At 37.1% G+C, this 21321-nt stretch overlaps 1 protein-coding gene across 1 annotated transcript in view; it reads left to right on the top strand.

Annotated features, from left to right (window-relative positions):
- The window catches only part of Cdca2 (cell division cycle associated 2), a 53990-nt gene extending 33383 nt beyond the window's left edge, over window positions 1–20607 (top strand). Inside the window, exons 11-14 of the mRNA XM_076853480.1 lie at window positions 134–222; window positions 1292–1429; window positions 16338–16509; window positions 18738–20607. Coding sequence (XP_076709595.1) covers window positions 134–222; window positions 1292–1429; window positions 16338–16509; window positions 18738–20062 — 1724 coding nt within the window. The 3' untranslated portion in view covers window positions 20063–20607. The remainder of the gene's footprint in view (window positions 1–133; window positions 223–1291; window positions 1430–16337; window positions 16510–18737) is intronic.
- The last annotated feature ends 714 nt before the right edge of the window (window positions 20608–21321 follow it).

Below are 21321 nucleotides of genomic sequence, written 5' to 3'. Positions count from 1 at the left end.
CTTGGTAATTGTTTACATCTAAATATGATATTAAAAGTGAGTGTATCTAAAAGACTGTTTAGTATTTCCCAAAGCTGGCTCATGTTATCATTTTGTGTTAGCAACTTGATTTTGTTTGTGTCTTACTTATCAGGCACTGATACCTTTAGTTCTTCAAATAACCACGAGAAAGTATCCTCCCGTAAAATTGGTAGACTAACACGGACTTCTGGCAGAAGAAGTGTAAGTGTTTATATTAAATCTTATAATATATTTTTTCTATATTCATGATCCAATGATAATGGGTAAAATCTTACTTTAATGAGTATTATTAAAAATTAAATCTTAATCTACCTAGCATGTAATCCAGAGTAGTAATGTTTACTGATTTGATTTTAAATTCTGTTAGAAGAAAAATTTACTAAAACAAGGTTATCTTGGCACTTAGGTGGCATTTGGCAGTTGTCTCAAATTGTTAATGTGAGAGGTAATCCCTTTGAAATTTTTAAGAACTGTGTAATTTTATGAATTTCATTGAGGTGAATGTGGAAGAGATTAGCTTGTAATTAACAGAGCTGGAAAATTACATAAGCACAACTCCTCCTTAAACTGCACTTCAATTTAACACTGAGTTTCAACTGGAAGTTATAAGCATAACTATTATTTCCTATTATATTAAATATTATATATAATATAATATAATATAATTATATTAAATATTATATATTATAACTATTATTTCCTATTATGTTAAATTGGATTAAATTGGATTTTTGCTTATATCATATTGTATAAACATATATTTTAATGTCATAGAACTTTTAAGTGATAAGCCCATAATTCAAACATAGAATCTTATAGTTCACAATTTTCTTTCTTGTAACCCAACAATAGTTAAGTGCTAAATTGTAGGTTCTCCATAAATATTTGATGAATAAATAAATCTTCAATTTCCTTATTTGAATTTTGGTTAAAATGCCACTAATGGAATTTGTGAATTAAGAAGAAATGGGATGTAAAATGATAGGAGCATCATGGGAAAAAGAATAATAGAGCTTTACATTACCAACAGACACTATAGTATGGCAATATATAAATCAATGGAAGTGTAACTGATGTGATTCTGCAATCTGTATATGGGGTAAAAATGGGAGTTCATAACCCACTTGAATCAAAGTGTGAAATATGATATATCAAGAACTATGTAATGTTTTGAACAACCAACAATAAAAAAAAAAAAAAGAAAAAACAACAACAAAAAAATGTGACTGCTTGGGCTTTATGGGATCCTTGCTTTAAATTTTTCTTACAGCAATTGATCAGTTTTGCAGAGGAGAACGTTTGCAACTTACATAATGCAGAAACTAAGTCATGTAAGGAAAAGAAAATTAATAGGAGGAAGTCTCAAGAAACGAAGTACAGAAACAGGGCACTTCCTAAAAAGAATCAGGTACATATGTTTTTTTAAAGATGTAGTGTATTTTAAAGAAGTAGTGTATTTATTTGTTTTGTATGATAAGGAAAATATGGAAACAATGTTTTTCCAGTTAACATTGGACCAAGATTATTAAAATCATGTTATTCTAGTGTAGAACCATCCATAAAAGGTTGTATACTCAACTATGAACTACCTGAGGGATATTTTTGCTTCTGTTTCATTTTGTGTTATATATATCTTGCATAATAAATAATCTTTGAGTCTACTTTAACCCCTCTATTGGGAATTCTATTTTTCCCCCCTTAAAATTTATTTTTATTTTTATTTTTTTGGTTTTAGGTGGACACAATATCTTTATTTTACTTTTCTGTGGTGCTGAGGATCGAACCCAGTGCCCTGCGCATGCCAGGCGAGCGTGCTACCGCTTGAGCCACATCCCCAGCCCCTTAAAATTTTTAATGGATAGGAAATGTTATACAATAACTGCCAGGTCACATAAATTCACATTGGTTTTTTTACTGTTAGTTATCCCAGATTATACACATTATTGGTTGATGCCATCTGCGTGGGTGTTTTCGTCTGTTGTTGAGTGTGTCCTGAGTATGAGCCACGGGCCCGTGTACATGGTCCAGAAAAGAAGGTGACTGTTTGGCAGGCTTCAGATCTGCTTTTCTTTTAGGCCTGGTCTCCAGTCTTGGTCTTAAATGATAGGGTTCTGTAGGAGACATTGATCTGTTTTCACTTAGGTGGCATTTGGCAGTTGTCCCAGCTCAGGTTGCATCCAACCCAGTTTTTCCAGTGCATACTCATCGAACTGTGCCTGTTGTTTGCTATGGTGACAAGTAACTGTCACAGATCATTGGATGACGATTCTGTGGAAGCCTGTGTACTGTGGAGCCTTATCTGTCTTGGCACATTTTCAGCCCCACCAGTGTGCACTGCTGTGCTCTTCCCTGCATGATGGCAGTGACCTCGACGCTTGAGGAGGCACCTTCAGCTCCTGACTTCTCAAACTCCCCTATCAACCAACTGGCCAGGAGGGCCACATAACACCTGTGCATTCCCTGATTACTCAGACAGGGATGAATGCACTGTCTGCTATTTGTTGGACTTCTCTTCTAGTCACAGGGTCACTTCTCATAGATAATTTCTAAATTTAAGTTTCTAAACATAGAAATTTGATCTCAGTCTTCCTCAGTACTTCAGTCATCCCAAATGCCTTCTACTATCCATGCGCATGGCTGATCTAATTCCTCAACTCTAGTCCTTTATCCTCTCCACTTTGGGGATTTGGACTGCACTTCTCTGAAGTCACTCGCTTCCTCTGCTGCACTTTAACTTGTTACTACCTTACACCTTACTGTTTCTAAAAATACTCTCTTGCATACCTCCTTCTCTGACTCCAACTCCTGTCTTTTCCCCTTCCTCATTCCCTTTCCTATGTGTCTGTTCTACTAATGATCATCTGACCCCCCCCCCCTTTATTCTCTAATTTTCAGATACCTGTAATTTCACATTTCCCTCTTCTTCCTGAACTTCTTGAACCATTTTCAACAATTCTTGTCAGTTATCTCAATTCTGTATCCTTTTCAGCAACATTTCAGCTCTGGATTCATTATTCCCTCTAGAGAAACAAATGTACACAAGTGTTGGGGGCAGGTACTACTACAAATCAGTATTTCAACTATTGTCTGAAGTGGTACATTCACATTGGTGAAGTTGCTGCAAATTTCCTCTTAAATGTCATTATTCTTCCAAGGTATTTAATAATTTACTAAAAAATCCATACATGCTTTTTAGTCTTTTTCTTGCTTGATATAATTGGACACTCCTTTACAGTCTCTGTTAGAGGTTGATTTTTTTTCTGAACCCATCCTTAACTATTTATATTCCTTAGAATTCTCTTTGCCCTTGTAAATTGTTTATTTTCTAGCTGGGTGGTTCTGTATGAAGCATGGTCCAAAGACCCAATCTGCCTGGTCCATAAATATATGTTCAATTACCTTCTAGACATATCTTCCCAAATCATCTTGTAAACATTTTATAATCAACAGTTCTAAAATAAACTCATCAGTTTTACATCCCCCCACACACGCATCCACACACAAAGCTATGAATTTCTCTTTTTTTCTCCACTCTTGGTTGAATGGCATAGATACCTTTGAATCATCAAATTCAGAGGAAATTATAAATTTTCCTGGTTTGTTTGCTTTTAATAAACTATTGAAAGATCCTCTTGCTGAAAACAATATACAGAAATTAAAAAACTTGCATACAACTCACTGCATTATAAATTGATTTCCTTTATATCTATACTTTTTAAAAATAGTTTCAAATCATGTGCATTTATTCATATCAAATCATTGGCAAGAAGGTTCAAGGAGGATTGTGCGTGAGATTGCACCAACCCTTTTGAGGACCCTGCTGAATTAATCTATAATAAAAAGAGTACACTTAGAATAGAAATTAGAACTTTAAAAAATATTTTTTAAAAAAAGTAGTAATGAGAAGAGGAAGGGGTATTAAGCAACAGATGACAGCCTTCAATGAATTTCTAGAAGACAAAGCAGATGGGAACATATTGACAGAAGAGGTGGAAACATTTGCAGTTCAGAATGTGCTAGGAGAGAACTAGAGGGATGTGGGAACCAGCCCGCTATGGGAATCCCAAGAGACTCTGGGCTCAGAATTGGCAGGTATAATGAATGGTGAGAATGAGAAGTGGTATTAAAAAAAAAAAAAAGATTAATTGAAGTTCTATATATGGAATAGTTTGCACCAGTAGGCATGCCACCCCCTCTTCCACCCTGATACTCAGAACAGATATTGTCATCTAGGTTATGGCATTTGGAAAGTCCCACAATCTTTTTTTTTTTTTTTTTTTTTTTAAGAGAGAGAGAGAGAGAGAGAGAATTTTTTAATATTTATTTTTTAGTTTTCAGCGGACACAACATCTTTGTTTGTATGTGGTGCTGAGGATCGAACCCGGGCTGCACGCATACCAGGCGAGCGCGCTACTGCTTGAGCCACATCCCCAGCCCAGTCCCACAATCTTGACAGCAGCTCTTATCCTAAAGCAAAGCCTGATAATTGATACCACCATATTGCCATGCCCCCTATCCTATACAGGGTTCCTAGGTAGTTTCCATGTAGGAAAGAGACTGAGCTAGAAAGTATGGAAACCCATACTAATTTACCCATTTGTTTCTTAAAAAATCAGATTATTGAGTGGAACCAATAGCATGAAAGAGATAAGATCAATACTAGGGAGCTTCTCTGACCCCAGAGATATAGGTTATTCAGGGAATGAAAGCGATACATACAAATAAATCGATAGATTGTTATACTTGGATTTCAGAGAAAAAAAATTACATAAAACTAAGAAAGGGATGCTTTAAAAAAGGAACAGAAAAGTAATTGTGAAAATAGAAAATTTTGGAGGTTGTGGATGGCTCCAAGACAGTGCTGCTGGCCTGGATGTGAGGTATCCCCTCAAGGTTACTGTCTGTGTAGGAATATTCAGAGGTAAAATGATTAGATTATGAGAACCATAACCTAATTGACCCATTCTAGTTTGAATAGACTGGGCAATACTTGCATGCAGGTGGGGCATGACTGGAGGAAGCATGTTATGGGGGCATGCCCTGAAAAGGTGCATATTCCTTGCAGCCCTTTCCCTCTTTCCCTCTCTCTGCTCCCTGACCCCACCACCAGCTGAATAGTTTTCCTCTGCTGGGCTTTTCTTCCATGATGTGCTGCTTAACTTTGAGCCCAGAGCAATGGAGTCAGCCATCTATGGACAAATCTCTGAAACCATGAACCCCAAAGAAACTCTTCCTCTCTAAGTTGTTCTTTTTTTTTTTTTTTTTAAGTTTTTTTTTTTTTTTTTTTTAAAGAGAGTGGGAGAGAGAGAGAGTGGGGGAGGGAGAAAGAGAGAGAGAGAGGGGCGGGGAGGGAGAAAGAGAGAATTTTTTAATATTTATTTTTTAGTTCTCTGCGGACACAACATCTTTGTTTGTATGTGGTGCTGAGGATCGAACCCGGGCAGCACGCATGTCAGGCGAGCGCGCTACCGCTTGAGCCACATCCCCAGCCCTCTAAGTTGTTCTTGACAGGTATTTTGATCACAGCAGTAAAGATCTGACTAAAACATATATTTTTTGTACTTGGATTTCAGAAAAATATCAATCTTGATAAAACTAAGAAAAGGATGCTATGAAAAAGGAACAGAGAAAAAATAATTATAAAAATAGAAAAATTTGGAGTTTGTGAATGCCTTTAAGATAGTGCTGCTAGCCAGCATCTGTCCAGCGGCTCTCACAGTTGAATATCCCACTCAGCCCCTCTAAGCCAGTGGCCCTCAATAAGGGATCTAGGCCCTTGCACCTCCAATCGGTCACAGCCTCCCCTATAGATCACCTATGTTGAGGCAGAGATCATGAGCTGGCAACTGGCTGATGCCACTAGTTTAAGAGCAGAGCCACCAGCATTGTGTATGATGGTCTTGATTCAGGTAAACTCTGCTGCTTGGTCCTAATAGATCTGAATGCTCCCAGCAGGAAGGATCTGAAATGAGAGAATGATACCATTTCCTTATGGTCAACAGAAAGTGCAGTGCCATCAGCAGTGGCAGAGCCCTCTTAGATTATGTGGGCTCTGTGCCTTCTAATTGCACAGAGCTCCACTGCTGTATCTGACTGGTTCACAGCAGGACAAGCTACTGACAAAGTACAATCTCATTCTCAGCAATTGATCTAGAGACCATCATGGCGAATTCAAGATGGCAGCTTTTCATAGAAAAGTTGGGGCTGGGTTCCCCAGTGTTCAGCAAATGTTACCAGTCCAGATGCCCCTAGGCTATGTGAGTAGCTGTCCAGGAAGCAGGAGAAACCCAGAGATTTAAACGGTCCAGTAGCCCCACAAGGTGTCCTCGAGTTCAGTGGTATATGTACATTTCTCCTTTTAGGCTCCTGTTTGCAGACATGAGACCCGAGCTGTATCAGATAGTACTTTAGGGTGACTTTTCCTACTGTCTGAAGTTTCTAATTCTAAATAGTCATGTGTTCACATTTGAACTCCATTTGGGTGATATTTAGGTACTGTTAGGGTTATCATATTGTTAATGTAAGAACAGCAACCTAGAAATTAAAGAAGAAAATATCTGGCTAAAAAGACCATATCAAAAGGAATATAGCAGGGTATCAGGTAATCTTTGGGAGGTTTGAAAAGAAAGATAAGACTTTTTGTAACCTCTGCCATTGTGATCCTGAGACTAGACTTGCACAGTGGCATCTTCTAGGATGTGTTTGTGGTGTTGTCTCTCACCAACATGACCGGAGGCTTGTGTTTCAGCTAAACCCCGTCATGGTTTTTCATTTAAAGAGTAATTTTAGAAAAACAACAGGGAGAATGACTCTGGTACTGATGAGGCCTGGCCATCTAGACGTGCAGCAATGTGGGTTGATAGGCTGTCAGAAATTCTTATACCTATGCCTGTTAAATTGATCACTCTTCATTTCAAAAGTCAGTTTGAAGTTACTTAATGTTGTGTTAATTCTGTTTGCCTTATAGTTGAATAAAAAAGAAAGAGAATTGAATGATTCATATATAAAATTTAGTAGGCAGACTAAAGAAAAAATGTTAAATCTCCTAGAAGGTAGAGCAAAAGACAGACTAGACTGATCATAAGAGATAAGGAAGACCAGTCTTGGAGACTTTAAAAGGTCTCAGAAAGAGAAGGGAGAAAATACAGTGGAAGAAATCAGCCAAAATAAAAGATCTAACAGAACTGGAAAAAGGAGTTTTCACACTAAAAGAGTTTGCTGAATGCCTGACACAATTAAACAAAAAAGCCAGGATTTCAACATGTCACTGTGAAACTAAATGATAAAGAATAGAAAAGTGAAGTTTTCCTACAAAGAAAGAGAATTTGAATGGCATCAAATTTAGCAGAAGCCAGAATGCTGAAAGGTCGTTCAGCAGGACATCTAAAGCTTAGTGGAAACTTCATTTCAGCTCCGTGTTCTATTGCCAGGCAAACTTTGAGTGAAGTGTGATAGAAAAATCAAGACATTGAGACATTCAAGGACTCTGAAAATTATTCTCCTTCTTTTGGGTGTTACTGGAGGAGATATTCTAGCAAATTGAGGAGCTAGCTTAAGAAATCAGGACACAGTGGCTGTAGCAATACAGAAGAGCAGCTCAAAGGAAATCACTGACTGTTCAGCCAGTCCAGAAGAGCAGCCAGACCAAATGTGAGCAGGAGTAAAGAGTTATTCCAGGAGAAGATCTCTGAATAGAAAAAGAAAACCTGTGGTTGAGAAGTGGAAGGAGTGTTGCCCAAATAAGAAATGATAGTTATATGCCATTTTAAATAAAAGTCTGACAAATTTTGGAGCAGATGTGAAGCATACTTGAGTTAGATTTCAAGCAATAATGGAGTACAAGGAAAGATAAGTTGTAAAGTGCTAGGAACTCTCTCACAAGGAGTCCATAGGAAAAGAAAGGAACACAGGTAGAAGAGTGGCAAATGCTTACAGTCTATAGCAGTATAGATTCCTTTCTACTAAGGATGAAGCTTGAACAGTTTGGTTGTTGTACAGTACAGTATGAATGTTCATGAGATTATGATGAGGGGGAAGGTAGAAGGTAGAGGTTTTAGCTCTGACAGTCTAGTAGGTGAGAGTGCAGGCTGTGCAGCTGGAACCGTGGTTCTGAAGCCTGGCTTCACCACTCCCACCAATGGAATGGGAGGCAAGATTCTTGTCTCTGGTTTGTAAAGCAGTAGTGGCAATGGCACATTTTTTGAAGCTCGTTTTCAGTGTTAATAATGCATGTGCCAAAATGTGAGACCATAGTAAGCACTGTGGGTGTTAGAATTGTCATCTTATAAATTCAGGATTCAGGATAACATGTTAAAATTAGTGCAAGAAAGAAGTTCAAATTTAACCAATAGAACCAAAACTAACAGGAAAAAATCATCATTTTTCAATACAGGAAGTCAACAGATAAATAAAATTATTAAATTAGAAGTAGCCTTAGAATCCTAAGGAGTGAATTCCTTTACAACCTAGAAATGGAAAGGCTTCCAAAATATAACTCAGAAATCGGAAGTTTTGAGAGCAAAGATTGGTAAATGGGATTTTTTTTTTTTTTTTTGAACCAAATAACATGGAACCTGCATGGGGGGATGAAACCTTTGCAAGAAAAGTTGAAGGACAAACTTGAAAAAAGTATTTGCAACACATATCAAACACACACAGCCCTAGAGGGGACTGGCCACAAGTACTAAAACTAGAACCAGTGAATAGTGGACACCATGGGTAGAGAATTGTGTGCTTCGTCATTCTAAGCTTGCCTATACAATTTTGATTAGTTACTGTGTACCTGAAATATTTTTATTTCATTTATTTTTTTTTGAGATGGTTTCTTGCTCATCATCTAAAAAGAAAGGGTTAATATCACTAATATTTAAAGAGCTTCTGAGTTGTTGAGACAGTGAATGACTTTTACAGAAAAATCTTGGATACCAAAACAAATTACAAATTGAATGATAATGACCCTTAAACATGCAAAGTATTCAGATTTGCTCACAACAGAACTTCAACTCTAACATGCATTCAAGTTTCTATTTCTCACTTTTTAGATTTGAAAAATGTATACATTAACCACATACTCTGCTATTGAGGCTGTGGGTCAAACAGGCACACTCAGACATTTCTAGTAACACAAACCTCCACGGGGGCGGGGCGGGGGGCGGAATTTGGCAGCCTCTGCCCAAATTTAATTTTTATTTGCCTTTTGACCTAGCACTTTAGACTTCACTGTGAGACAAAAGTTAAAATTCAAACTAAATGTTAGACTTAGTTTGAATTGGAAATACCATTATGAATTCATTTTGTTATTTTTCCATTTAAAAGATTTTCCGAGCTTTGTCCACTGGCAAGACTTGGAATGAATGAGCATTCCTGGTCTCTGTATTGTCTTTCCTAAGTACTAGTTAAAAGATACTAGGGTCCAGAGATGAAAGAACTGCTTTCAGATTTACAACAGCAAGTGAGAAGGTGAGCCTGGTGTGTACAGAGTGGAAGGAAGGATGCTAAAAACCATTGAGGTCTTGTTAAAGGACATAAAAACATTGTGAAGTTGTTTCCAGTGATCAGATATAAGACTGTCAGAAACAATGATTACAACTTATTGAAATACAAACATGACAAAATAACATAAGTTCATAATAATATTTTAAAGGATTAATGGCCACCTTGGAAGCTTACTAGAATATCAGCTCACTTTTTATTTGAAAATGAAAATAAAGCTTGGGTTCTATTTCAGGTGAATAGTTGATGAGAGGAAAGTTCTTTATAGAGAATTTTCAGCTAATAGGAATGTTCATTCCAACTTCTGAAATCATTAGGTAAAAGATTCAATCAGCAAAGGAAACATTCAACAAAGTACAGAGGGTAACCTATGATTAAAAACAGCTCAATAGTGAGAAAACATGCCAGTTAAACAACAGATTAAAGACCTGAATGGACATTCCTCAAAAAATTAAAAGTAGTCAACAGATAGATGAAAAAATTTTCAGCATCACCAGTGGTCAAACCAAAATGAGATATCACCTCATACCTACTGGAAATGGTTACTATAAAAAAGGTAACAAGTGCTGGTAAGAATGTGGAGAAAGTGGAACCCATGTGCACTGCTAGTGAGAATCTAAATTAGCACAACCATTACATGAACTGGAGGTCTCCAAAAAATAAATAAAAAAAGGAATTACCATATGATCCAGCAGTCCCACCATCAGAGATGTATCCAAAGGAAATTAAATCAGTATGTCAAAGAGAGATATGTACTTCTATGTTCACTGAAATGTTTTGCACAATGGCCAAGCTGTGGGACTAAATGTCCATAGAAAGGTCAATGGATGAAGAAAATGTGGTATCCGTACACAGTGGAACGCTATTCAGTCTTAAAAGTGAAATCCGGTCATTTACAGCATCATAGATGAACCTGGAGGACATTATGCTAAGTGAAAGCAGCCTGACAAAAAGCAACTGCATTATCTCACTTGCATCTTGGAATCTTAAAAAGTCAGACTTAGATAAACAGTAGAATGGTAACTGCCAAGGGACTGGTGGGCTGAGGAGGATTGGACAACATAGTGACTACAGTAAATAGTGTTTCCTTGAGGTTGTAATCTTAGCAATTTACAACCTAGATGTTATCAACACAAACACAATGCGATGATCAATATGTTAGTAGCTTAATCTGATCTTCGTAAAATGTATGCATAAATCCAAACATCACATTGTATACCTAATCTATGTAATTTTTGTCAGTTATATAAGTTATATTTTGATTTGTCAAACAGAACCTAATCAAGCATCTAGATCAAATTCCCAGTTTATAGTATATACAGGGGATAGAGGAGCAAAAAGGTACACTGATTGCAGTTAAGCAAATCCACAGCATAGCTGATTCTGTAGGACTGTTTCCTCAGTTTACTCACCAAATAAATAGCAAGGAGAAAAAGAAGGTATCAAAGTAAGAGAGACTTGAATAGGTATATCAACTAAATAGAAATGTGTGGAGACTTCACTGGGATCCTAAGTTAAATAATTGTAAGAAGGCATTTGTAGGACAGTTGGAATTTTGAATTCTGAATCGATGTTAGGGAAAATTGCTGTCCCTATGGTTTTTGTGTTATGATTAATTTTTTTAAATTTTGATATCATTTTAGAAAAAGGCAGAGGTCCCAAGGACCCTTTACCCAGTTCTTCATAACGGTGACATCCTACAAAACCATAGTAAAATATCACAACCAGGACATTAACATGTCAAGATACAGAACATTTCTACTGCTGCAAAGATCTGCCTGTTGCCTTTTTTGTATCCACTCCCCTCCCCAATAACTCTGTTCCAACTTCACCATCCATCAATCTTGTCTTCATTTCTATAATTTTGTCATTTGGGGATTATTGTATAAGTGGTCTCATATCCTATAACTTTGGGATCAGCATTTTTCATTGAGCATGTTCTTGGAAATTTGTCTATTTTATATGTATTGGTAGTTCCTTTTTATCACTGATTTGTATTTCTTACTGATTTTTAAAGAAAATTTTTATCTCTTAGATTGCAAGATTTTCAGATGAAATGATTTGCTTTTAAATACTCTGGATGCAGGGGATTATAAATAAACCATGATTTCTGTATTAGTAATTGTTGAAATTAGTTGAGTATGTAGGTTTCAGTGTACTATTCTCTTTACATTTGGGTGTTTGAGATTTTGTATTATGAAAAGGGATAAATACAGCAATATGATGTCCTAATTTGTTGAGAGGGGGCTGGCCACAAGAACTAAAACTAGAACCAGTAATAGTGAACACCATGGGTAGAGAATTGTGTGTTTCAACATTCCAAGCTTGCCTATACAATTTGATTGCTTACTGTGTACCTGAAATATTTTTATTTTATTTATTTTTTTTAAGATGGTATCTTTCTATGTTACCCATGCTGGCCTCCATCTCCAGGGCTCAAGTAACCCACCTGTCTCAACATCCCAAGTACTAGGACTACAGCCATGCCTAGCTATTTTAAAATAATTTTTAAAAAACTAGTCTCTGAAAATTATTTTGTCTTAATTATGCAAATAAAGCAATAAAATATTTCTATTTCATGACCTCCTTCACTATATAAGAATAATCTGATTTTGGGGAAAATTGGACTGCTTTGGGGGCAATACCTCCAGTTATCTTTTGTCTGCCCCCAATAACCAACCTGTTTCTGGATCATGTGGCTTCCTAAGAATTCCATTCTTTCATTGATTACATTATGAGTAAAGCAGGGTAAATTGAAATTTTGATCAATTTCTAGCCTTCGCTGATGAAGTCTTTTCATTGGTAAGATCAGCATTGCTGGATGTATTTTCAGGACAGACTTGAGATGCTTTGGTTATTATTTTTTGGTGGTGTGTGTATTATTATTATTAGTTCATGACCATATAAACAAATTTAGTCTTTCAGTCACATTTAGCAAATTGGTAAGCTTGAGGGTACTTGGTTTTTCTATGATATTTCATCGATTCATTTCTATTTGAGTACCTACTACATGCAAGACACTGTTGTAGTGTTTGACCAATCTAACATAAAAAAAGATTCCCAAAATTATGCTAGGTTATTTTTTTTCCTTCTGCAGTGCTGGCAATTATACCTAGGTCGTTGCACATACTAGGCAAATTCTCGATCACTGAGCCACATCTCCAACTGGATTCTTTTTTCTTACTATAAATGAGAAACTCTTCTGGAGTTTATAACCTGGTGACATTGACCATAGTGTATTAACCTACCATGTAGGACCAATGCCCCCCTATAAAACATAGCATACTTTGATACTAAAAAGTATGTGAGGTAGTAGATAAGATGATTAGTTTGATTTAGCCATTCCACATGTATACTATGTACACCATAAATATGTATAATTTGTCAATAAAAAATGTTTTTTTGGTACTGGGGATTGAACCCAGGGGGGCTCAACCACTGAGCCACATCCCCAGCCCTTTTTTATTTTTTTTATGTTGAAACAGGGTCTCACTAAGTTGTTCAGAATCTCACTAATTACTGAGGCTGGCTTTGAGCTTATGGTCCTCCTGCCTCAGCATCCTGAGCCGCTGAGGTTGCAGTCATGCACCACCACACCTGGCAGTCAAAATGTGTTTTAAAGTATTTTTCCCCATATCAATTTTCAAAGTAACGGGAAGGAATTGGAAGAAGAAGAATAGCTAACATAACCCTTTGTACAGGCCGAGCCCCATGTTAACCATTTCAGCTGCAGACTCATGTAACACTTGCTACAACTTAGTATGGTGTGTGCTGATGTGATTCCCATTCTGCACAGGAGGAGGAGCAGGTGCAAAGTTGAGTTTTCTTGCTGGAGATCATAAAACAGTTAAGTGGCAGAATCAGAATTTGAAACCAATCTATCTCACACCAGAGGCCAATTGTCTCTTGTAGCTGCTCCTCAGTGAGTCTCACCTTGAGATATTTCTTTTCTCATGGCTTCCACACCCATTACTAAGGCAGCATTTCCCCAATTCAATGGAATGTCAACAGTTACTTCATGCAAAAGATATGTATTGATAAAATATTGAACTCAGCATTTTCCATATGTGTATAAAGATTATTTATATTGAGAACTCAGTTTTATATTAAGTGTGTACAATATATCAACCAGAGTAACATTCTTGTAGAGTTCTAAAATTATTTTTCCATGGAATGTTGTGTTTTATTATTTTTACGAGATGTCTCAAGGAACCCACAGTTCTATGCCATTTCAGTACTCTTGAGTCTTCCTCCACTCGTTCATACTATTAATGTCACCTAAATCATATATGCTGTCACCCAAATGAGCTTTTTTCACTATAACCCAAAGTACCATGCAGGGAGCCTTCCTTGCTTTGATTCATCGCATGTGAGGACTCTTTGCTGTGTTGGCTTCTGCTGTTTCTGGGCCCTGGCTATGTACTGTATGTGCAACCCCAGATCTGCTGTGCCACCTCACTTTGAGTCCCTGTTTATGCCATTTCTCAGTTGTTGAGAGGACACTCAGAATTGGATGTAATTCTGCCGTCCAGAAATTTAAGTGGTGTGTTTAATTTTTCTGAAACAACATGCTTAAAAAATCAGTTCTTGCCAAATCTTTTCCCCCATCTTCTACTTATGTTCATTAGAATCTAACTCTCTCTCTCTTTTTTTTTTTTTCCCTGCCCTGGAGATTAAACTCAGGGTCTTGGCCTCATGTCTGCTAGGCAGTTGCTTTATCATCAAGCTAAAACCCCAGCCTCTCCAATTTCTTCATTTTTATCTTGATTAATTTGTTTATTGAGTCAGTTCATTTATCTTTGTGTGATCTTCAGATTCTATGTACATATGTATTGTTTCTTCTCCCAGCTAGGTCCTATAGCATTTCAGTAAATAGCCTCATGCTAGTTAATCTTATCCCATTAAGTCCCAAGTTTTCAAATCTGTGACTATTACATTGAAATTTACACAAGTGCATTAAAATAGGTTGGCAATAAAATATACTAAATAAAATAGTTAAATATTAAGTATATAATTATTATAGTATTAACAAAATATATTAATACCATAATTATATCCTTACAATATATGTGTTATATAATTATATATTTAAGTTTTTATAGGTGTTGTGCTTCTGGGACAATGGATTAAGTCATCAAGACTCCATCCTAGTTATAAATATCTCATGTCTTAGGTCTGTCCAACTCTGTTTCATCTAATCTTTTTTTCACTTATCCAGTACTTATTTTGGCAAATGCTTTGTAGAAATAGAGAAAGTTACGGTACAATCTGTTGAGTGCTGCATCATATTATATCTGACTTTGCCTAAGTTACCTTACTGCCTACCCATGACTTATGCCTAAAATTTTAAATGGAATAACTGATCCTGATAAGTTTTTCTATAAAAATTATCTTAAAAAAAAAAATCACTGTAGGCCCCAGTCACTGAGCCGCCAGCAACAACTCCGCAGCCTCCCCTTTGAGTCCCTTCATCTGCCTTCTCCTGTGTAGCTGCCTTCCACAGACCACTGCCTCCGAGGGAAAGGGAATTGTACCCTGTCTGCTATCCAGAGCCTCTACTCTTTGTACCCTTTTGCTGATGCAAGAAGGGTGACGACTGGCTTCCTGCTGGCACTGAGGATTATATTCATATGAGTTCACCAGAGAAATGGCAAGAAGACTCTGATAAAAGCAAACTAGTGAAGGTGTTTGAGAAAAAAAATTTGCCTGCAATGGTACTGCACTTGAGCATCCAGAATATGGAGACATAATTTAGCTGCAGGGCGACCAGCACACGAACATGTGCCTGTTCTGGCAGAGACTGGACTAAGGATGATCAGTTCATGAACTTTTAAGTGCTGTGGCTCACTGAAGCTTAAGTGAGGATTTTCTTACAATGAGTAGAATTGTCCTTCAGTCCCTTGTCACCAGTTTGAAAACCTCACAGCTTGTATAATGTAACCATTTGGGGGCTACTTTTAACTTGAACTAGTGTAACTTCTTCATGCAATAAACTGAAAAGAGCCATACTATCTAGTCTTGAAGTCCCTCATTTATATCAGTCAAGCAGTAGGCACCTGGTAGTGTCCAGCCTGAAACAAAACAGTGTGATCGTTCAGCAAAGCCCAGAGCCCCAGGATCATGTATGGCTGTGTCTGGCCAGAATTTCCTCTGCTCTCCCTTAGTAGATACTCCAAGAGTATCATGACCTTAACAACCCTGGTGAGTCAGAAGGGGATGGGGTAAGCAGCAACATCTCTTTGCCACTAGAGGGAGCCTTTGTTAATAGAAAGAGGTGCTGGTGTCCCAAACCTGCCCAAGTGGGCAGAACTTGAGGCCACTTTCCCTCCAGTGAGGTGATAAGACATCCATCAGGGTTGCCGCCAAGATCTTTCTAACCAGACATATTCTAACTAAGGGATGTCCAAAACAATGGAATGTGAGGCCAGCCTAAGAGCAGTTAAACTTTTGACAAGGGGTCAAATACCTAGTTGGTCTTGGAGCTTGCAGCCTATTAGCAATGGCTGCTTAGTGCCACATGAAGTGATACACTGGTTTTTGATTTTCATTTTCCCTTCCAGTTTTAATGTTATGAAATGTATTTAAACCCTTGTTTAAATAAAACCTGTTTTCTTGGGTCGGGGGAATCACTGTAGGGCTGTGGGTGTATAGTTCAGTGGTAGAGCACTTTCTTAGCATGAATGAGGCTTTGAATTCAATCCCAGTGCTGGGGGGAGGGGGGCGGAAATCTGTGAATGATAATTAGAGATGTTTTAGAAGTTAGAAGATCAAAATTGTGCATTGTGCTACATCTTTCTCATAGTATTTTTAACATATCTTCTTAGGTTTCACAAAGTTGCACAGAGAAAAAAGGGAAGTGGATGAAAAGAGTTCAAAAGTCTTTATATGGGGAAAGAGAAATGGCTTCCAAAAAGCCCCTCCTAAGTCCTATTCCTGAGCTGCCTGAGGTCTGCGAGATGATACCTTTGGTTCCAGGCGTCCGGAGGATGTGTTCAGGTATCCCTGCTTTATCCTCTTAGTTCTGTATATGCCATCTCTTTACCCTCTTTGTTCTATTTCATCCTTTCTTCCCTGTTTCCCATTCAATAAATAGTGCGTAAATAAAAGTAGCATTATTTCCCCATTACAATGAGAATTTTAAGAAAAGGAAGCTGTAGTTTGTAACTTTTTGAGATGGCTTGGGCTAGTGTCCGAATCTGATGGGAGCTCTGTGTCCTATCTGTAAATTCCAGCCAGACTTGTATATAATTTCAGGGGAATTAATTTCTATTTTTTCATCATTTTGCTTATTAATGCATTTTGTTAAAATAAATTCTATTGGTTGTACAGTTCATCCCTTAAGCTCATGGCTCAGTAAAAGATATATGAGTTGAAGCAAAAACTTAAAAAAATCAAAAACAAAAACAAAACAAAACAAAACAAAAAAAATCTTGCCTCATGAAGTTTCATTAGAATTGGTGCTATTAAGCATCTTCTAGAAATATTTTTTATAAACAGAGCTTGAGCCCCTTGAAGGTTTTTGTTTATAAATGAAGATCAAATCAATTAATATCCTAGTTAAATTAAAAAATGGGTAGACATTACATCTGATTTTTAATGTTTAAGTTTTAAATCCTGGCTAAATCATGTTGAAGATGACATGTGTCCATTTGATGTGTTGATTTTTTTTTAAAATAGAATCATTTTTAAAATAGCTGCCTTTGCCAATCATCCTTTTTACAGCCTGCCTCCTATTTGTGGTATGCTGTATAGGATTTACAATTCCTAGGATTTAAGAATGAAGCAAGCATGTGGACTCTTAGTTTCTACATGCTTCTCAGCCTGAGGATAGAGCAAGAGTTTAAATGAACGACCAACCTGTCACTTGTGCCTCTCCCTGCCTTTTCATGTGGGACACCTTGTTACAGGAGGTCTGTCACCCATCTCTTTCTTAATGTGGCCTAATGCTACTTATGTTCTAAGAAATCATCATGCTATCTGCATTTTGAGGAAAATTCTTTGAATACTTGAAGTATTTTTTAACCAATAGTGTTACCCACTCAAAGTTCAAGACAACTTCAAGCATTCAAGACAACTTCCTCCCTCCCTTCTTTTCTTGCTTCTTTCTTTCCTTCCTCTCTATCCTTTCCATCTGTCTTTCACTTTCCCTCCACCTCTTTTCCTTCCTCCCTGTCTCCTACCTTCTTTTCTAGTATGCTGAATTTTATGAAAAATAAAAAAATACCGATTATTTTAAAGCTGTAAAAGCCCAAGTGACATATTCACTGATGGGCATTGAGTGGACCTTGACCTATGTTAATCTCTTAACTTTACATGACAGGATTTTAAATACCCTAGTCATGGATATATTTTCAGATTGAAACATTGTTTTTTAGATTTATATATCTTCAATTTTTATTTTGTTTAAAATTTTTTATACTCATTTGACTAGCCAATTGAAAACACTGTTTTCTGAGATTACAGTATAAATAGTACTGAGATTTAGAACAGAACTTAGCCTGAGTTCATTAGAATATGTTACATACCTCATACTTGATGATGACATTTTTTACCTATAAAGTGTCTGAAACTCGTGAAAGGCTGCGTGCAGCACACATGGGTGGAGGATGCAGTTGAGTCAAAGGTTGAGGGATAAAGGGTAGATGTAAAGCAAACATGGTTCTGAAAGTACAGGGCACTTTGTATAATTTTTTATCAGAGAATATGAGAGCTATGTGCCCTTTTAGTTACTGAGTCCTCAAATCCCCAAGATTTTTCCAAATTCATCTCTTTCATTGTAAATTTGTCCCTAGCATCATGAAATACAGGGACGTAGATAGAATAAGTTTTAGAAGTGTAATGTTGCCCATTTTTATTAATTTATTTTCAGGGAGATGGGAAATGTGGTAGCCTCATGCTAATGGACCTTGTAGTGTGGGAAGTGTGTTAGAATAGAGGAAGCAATTTAAGGTACCACTCATTTTCATAGTCAGAGGTTGTGTGCTTTATTAATTCATGCGTTGAATAGCTGTTTTCTTAACCTGAGGACTGGGGAACAGCTAAGAAAGGAGGAGGAGAATGACAAATGGGGACAAATGTAGTGTAGCATTTGTAGGTTTTATAATTTTTGAAAACTTAAACGTCATGTTAATAGGACACAGTCATTCGATAAAGCACCTGTTTAATAAACTTGAGGTTCCATTGTTACTTTTTAATTAGATTTAAACATATTTATGTGCCCCTAGATGGTTGCAACTCAAATGGTAAACTGGAAGAAGAGACACCTCCTAAAATTCGAGTTAAAAAAAACATTCTTTGGCCTCAGAACCCCAAAGATCTGCACGTGCAGCAAGGCCTTGGTGAATCTGATGTGTATGGACTCTGCCGCTCTTACATAAAAACCTCCATGTTGCCTGGCAGTGTTACTTCTGAGGAAGACCCCAATACAAATACCGTGGACACCAAAGACAATGGGAACATTCCAAAAGCAGAAAATACGTTGGAAAGTGAAAATCAATCAAAAACTGAGACTAAGACTGAGACCAAGAACAGTCAAGCTTCTTGTGCTTCTGTGATGGGAGAACACATTGTGTCAGATCACCCGAAACCTGATTTTATCCTTCAGTGCCAGGAATCTGCTGCTGCTGGTCAGAATGCAGAAAAGCTCTGTCAAACCTTGAAAATTTCAGAAGATATTAGGTATGAGAAACAAGAAGACTTAGTAGTTGCTGCCGAGGGGAAACTGCAGGGCAGCCCTTTCATGTGTGAGTCACACAAAGAATTTAATTGTTTAGAAGATGTTCTAATTGGAAATATAAAAGAAGCTAAGTGCAACAGTGATAATGTGGGAAGAAAATCCCCAGAAAATAGCATTATGAGTTGCAGAGAAAAGAAACACAGAAGACGCTCAATGTGTTATTCTGATGGTCAGAATCTACATTTGGAACAAAATGGGAATCACGAACCTTTCTACAGTGTGGGAAGCTCTTTAGAAATAAATTTAGAACAAATATTTCAGAGAGAAAATGGTAAAACCAAAGTGCGACGAAGCTCAAGGTTCCAAAAAAATTCGGAAAGTGAAGGGCTTATGTGGATATCACCTCCATGTCCTCCCACTTCCCAAAAATCGAGGAGGAGAACAATAAGTACTTTTGACTGCAGAAGCCTGGGAAATATGTCCCCCATAAAAGAAGCTCTGTCTTCCAGACAAAACCCCCATGTGGTGGTCGCTGCCTCAGGTGAAGAGAGCAGCCAGGATCTGGCTGCTGAGTGTTGGTGCCTACCTGAGCAGAGGAGGAGGAGGAGGAGGAGGAGCTTCTGTGCACCCACACTCTCCTGCAAGGCACAGTATCACTCAGCCCAACCTCTGCAGGAGAAGAGCCTTTCCAAAGAGGGGAGGAAGCCCCTAGCCCACCCCCCAAGGGGTGGAGACAGGCAAAGTAAAACAGGATGCGGCCCTTCCCCAGCAGCATCTGCAGTAGATGAGGTAGCTGTCCCTGCTCAGGAGCATCTTCTCTTCCAGTTCCATCCTTTGTTCAGCTTCAGTGCCTCAAAAGTTTCAGATCAATAAAATCACTTGATTTGAACTGACTTTTAAGTAGAAATAAGTGCATTTCTGCATCATTCAAAAAAAAAAACAAAAAACAAAACAAAACATTCTGTTAAGTATGTTCTCCCCCAGAATGGTAAATGCTGTTATTTGTATTTTGCTAAAAGGATTGTTTTTAGACCCAACAGTATGTCTCTGAATCTTTATTTTATGAGAGTACTTACTTACCACTGAAGGTGTAGACTCTGTTGTCAAAAGCAACCTTTAGGATTGATCCTTATATCACAGTTTATTTTTTGCAAAAGACAAATGTATAGAAATGTGGAACTTTATGAAGATGGAAGTAATACAAGCTTGAAGGCTTAAAGTGGGGTGATAAGTGTTTTATGATATGACAAAAAAGTGCTTAAATATTTTAACAATTAGGAAAATGGAAATTATGAAGCTTGTTTTCTCTTTGGGTTCAATTTAAGAGAAGCTTTGAAGACTTGCCTTATCTGTTTCAAATGAAATTTTTACTTTAATAGTTAAGTTAAAATCAAATTCTAAATGTGAATTTTTAGAAATTTTCAATGGCCAGAATTTTATAAATCCATCTTTATAAATGAATATATTTTTAATTTAAAATAACACCAATATGAAAGCATTCTTTTCTTCAAACAAGATTGCTCTTTTAAATAAGACTGGATTCCTAAATGATTTGAATAAGTCACAGGTAGTTTGGCATTTAATTCATGGTTTGTGGTTAAAAAAAATTTTGAAAGGTACAAACTTACTAGGAAAGTAGTTTACTAACATAATACATGGTGGTAGGTCACTGATTTGTATTGGCACAGCATTTTCCAGCAGTTCAAACTTTTTATTTCATAATTTCCGGTACTATCACTTGTCTCAGCTTCTTTAGGTACCTTTTATAATATTTCCTGCCGACTGTTTTGGTGACAGCAGTTTGAAAATCTAAATTACTATATATCTGGAATTTGTGAATGCTCATAAATCATTGTATCATTAAACAATTGTCTCTGAAATCCTTTAAATCATTAAGCTCTCCCTTGCCATAATAGCAGAAACATGTTAACAAATAGGGCTCCCTATAAATAACACAACAGGGAAGAAAGCTCCTGCTGAGCAGCCCATTTCCCCCTTGTAGATGGAGACTATTTGTTACCTCCTTGGCACCGGCAGGTCTGGAACTCCTGCTGCTAAAGAGGAATGTATTTTACATTAACACTCAAGTGATCCCCAATTTCTTCTGCTCAAGGGTGGATTGTTTAAAAATT

The sequence above is a fragment of the Callospermophilus lateralis genome, chromosome 4, assembly GCF_048772815.1.
Source record: "Callospermophilus lateralis isolate mCalLat2 chromosome 4, mCalLat2.hap1, whole genome shotgun sequence".
Classification (NCBI taxonomy): domain Eukaryota; kingdom Metazoa; phylum Chordata; class Mammalia; order Rodentia; family Sciuridae; genus Callospermophilus; species Callospermophilus lateralis.
The sequence above is the reverse complement of the archived record's forward strand: the minus strand, read 5'-3'. Positions and strand labels throughout refer to the sequence as shown.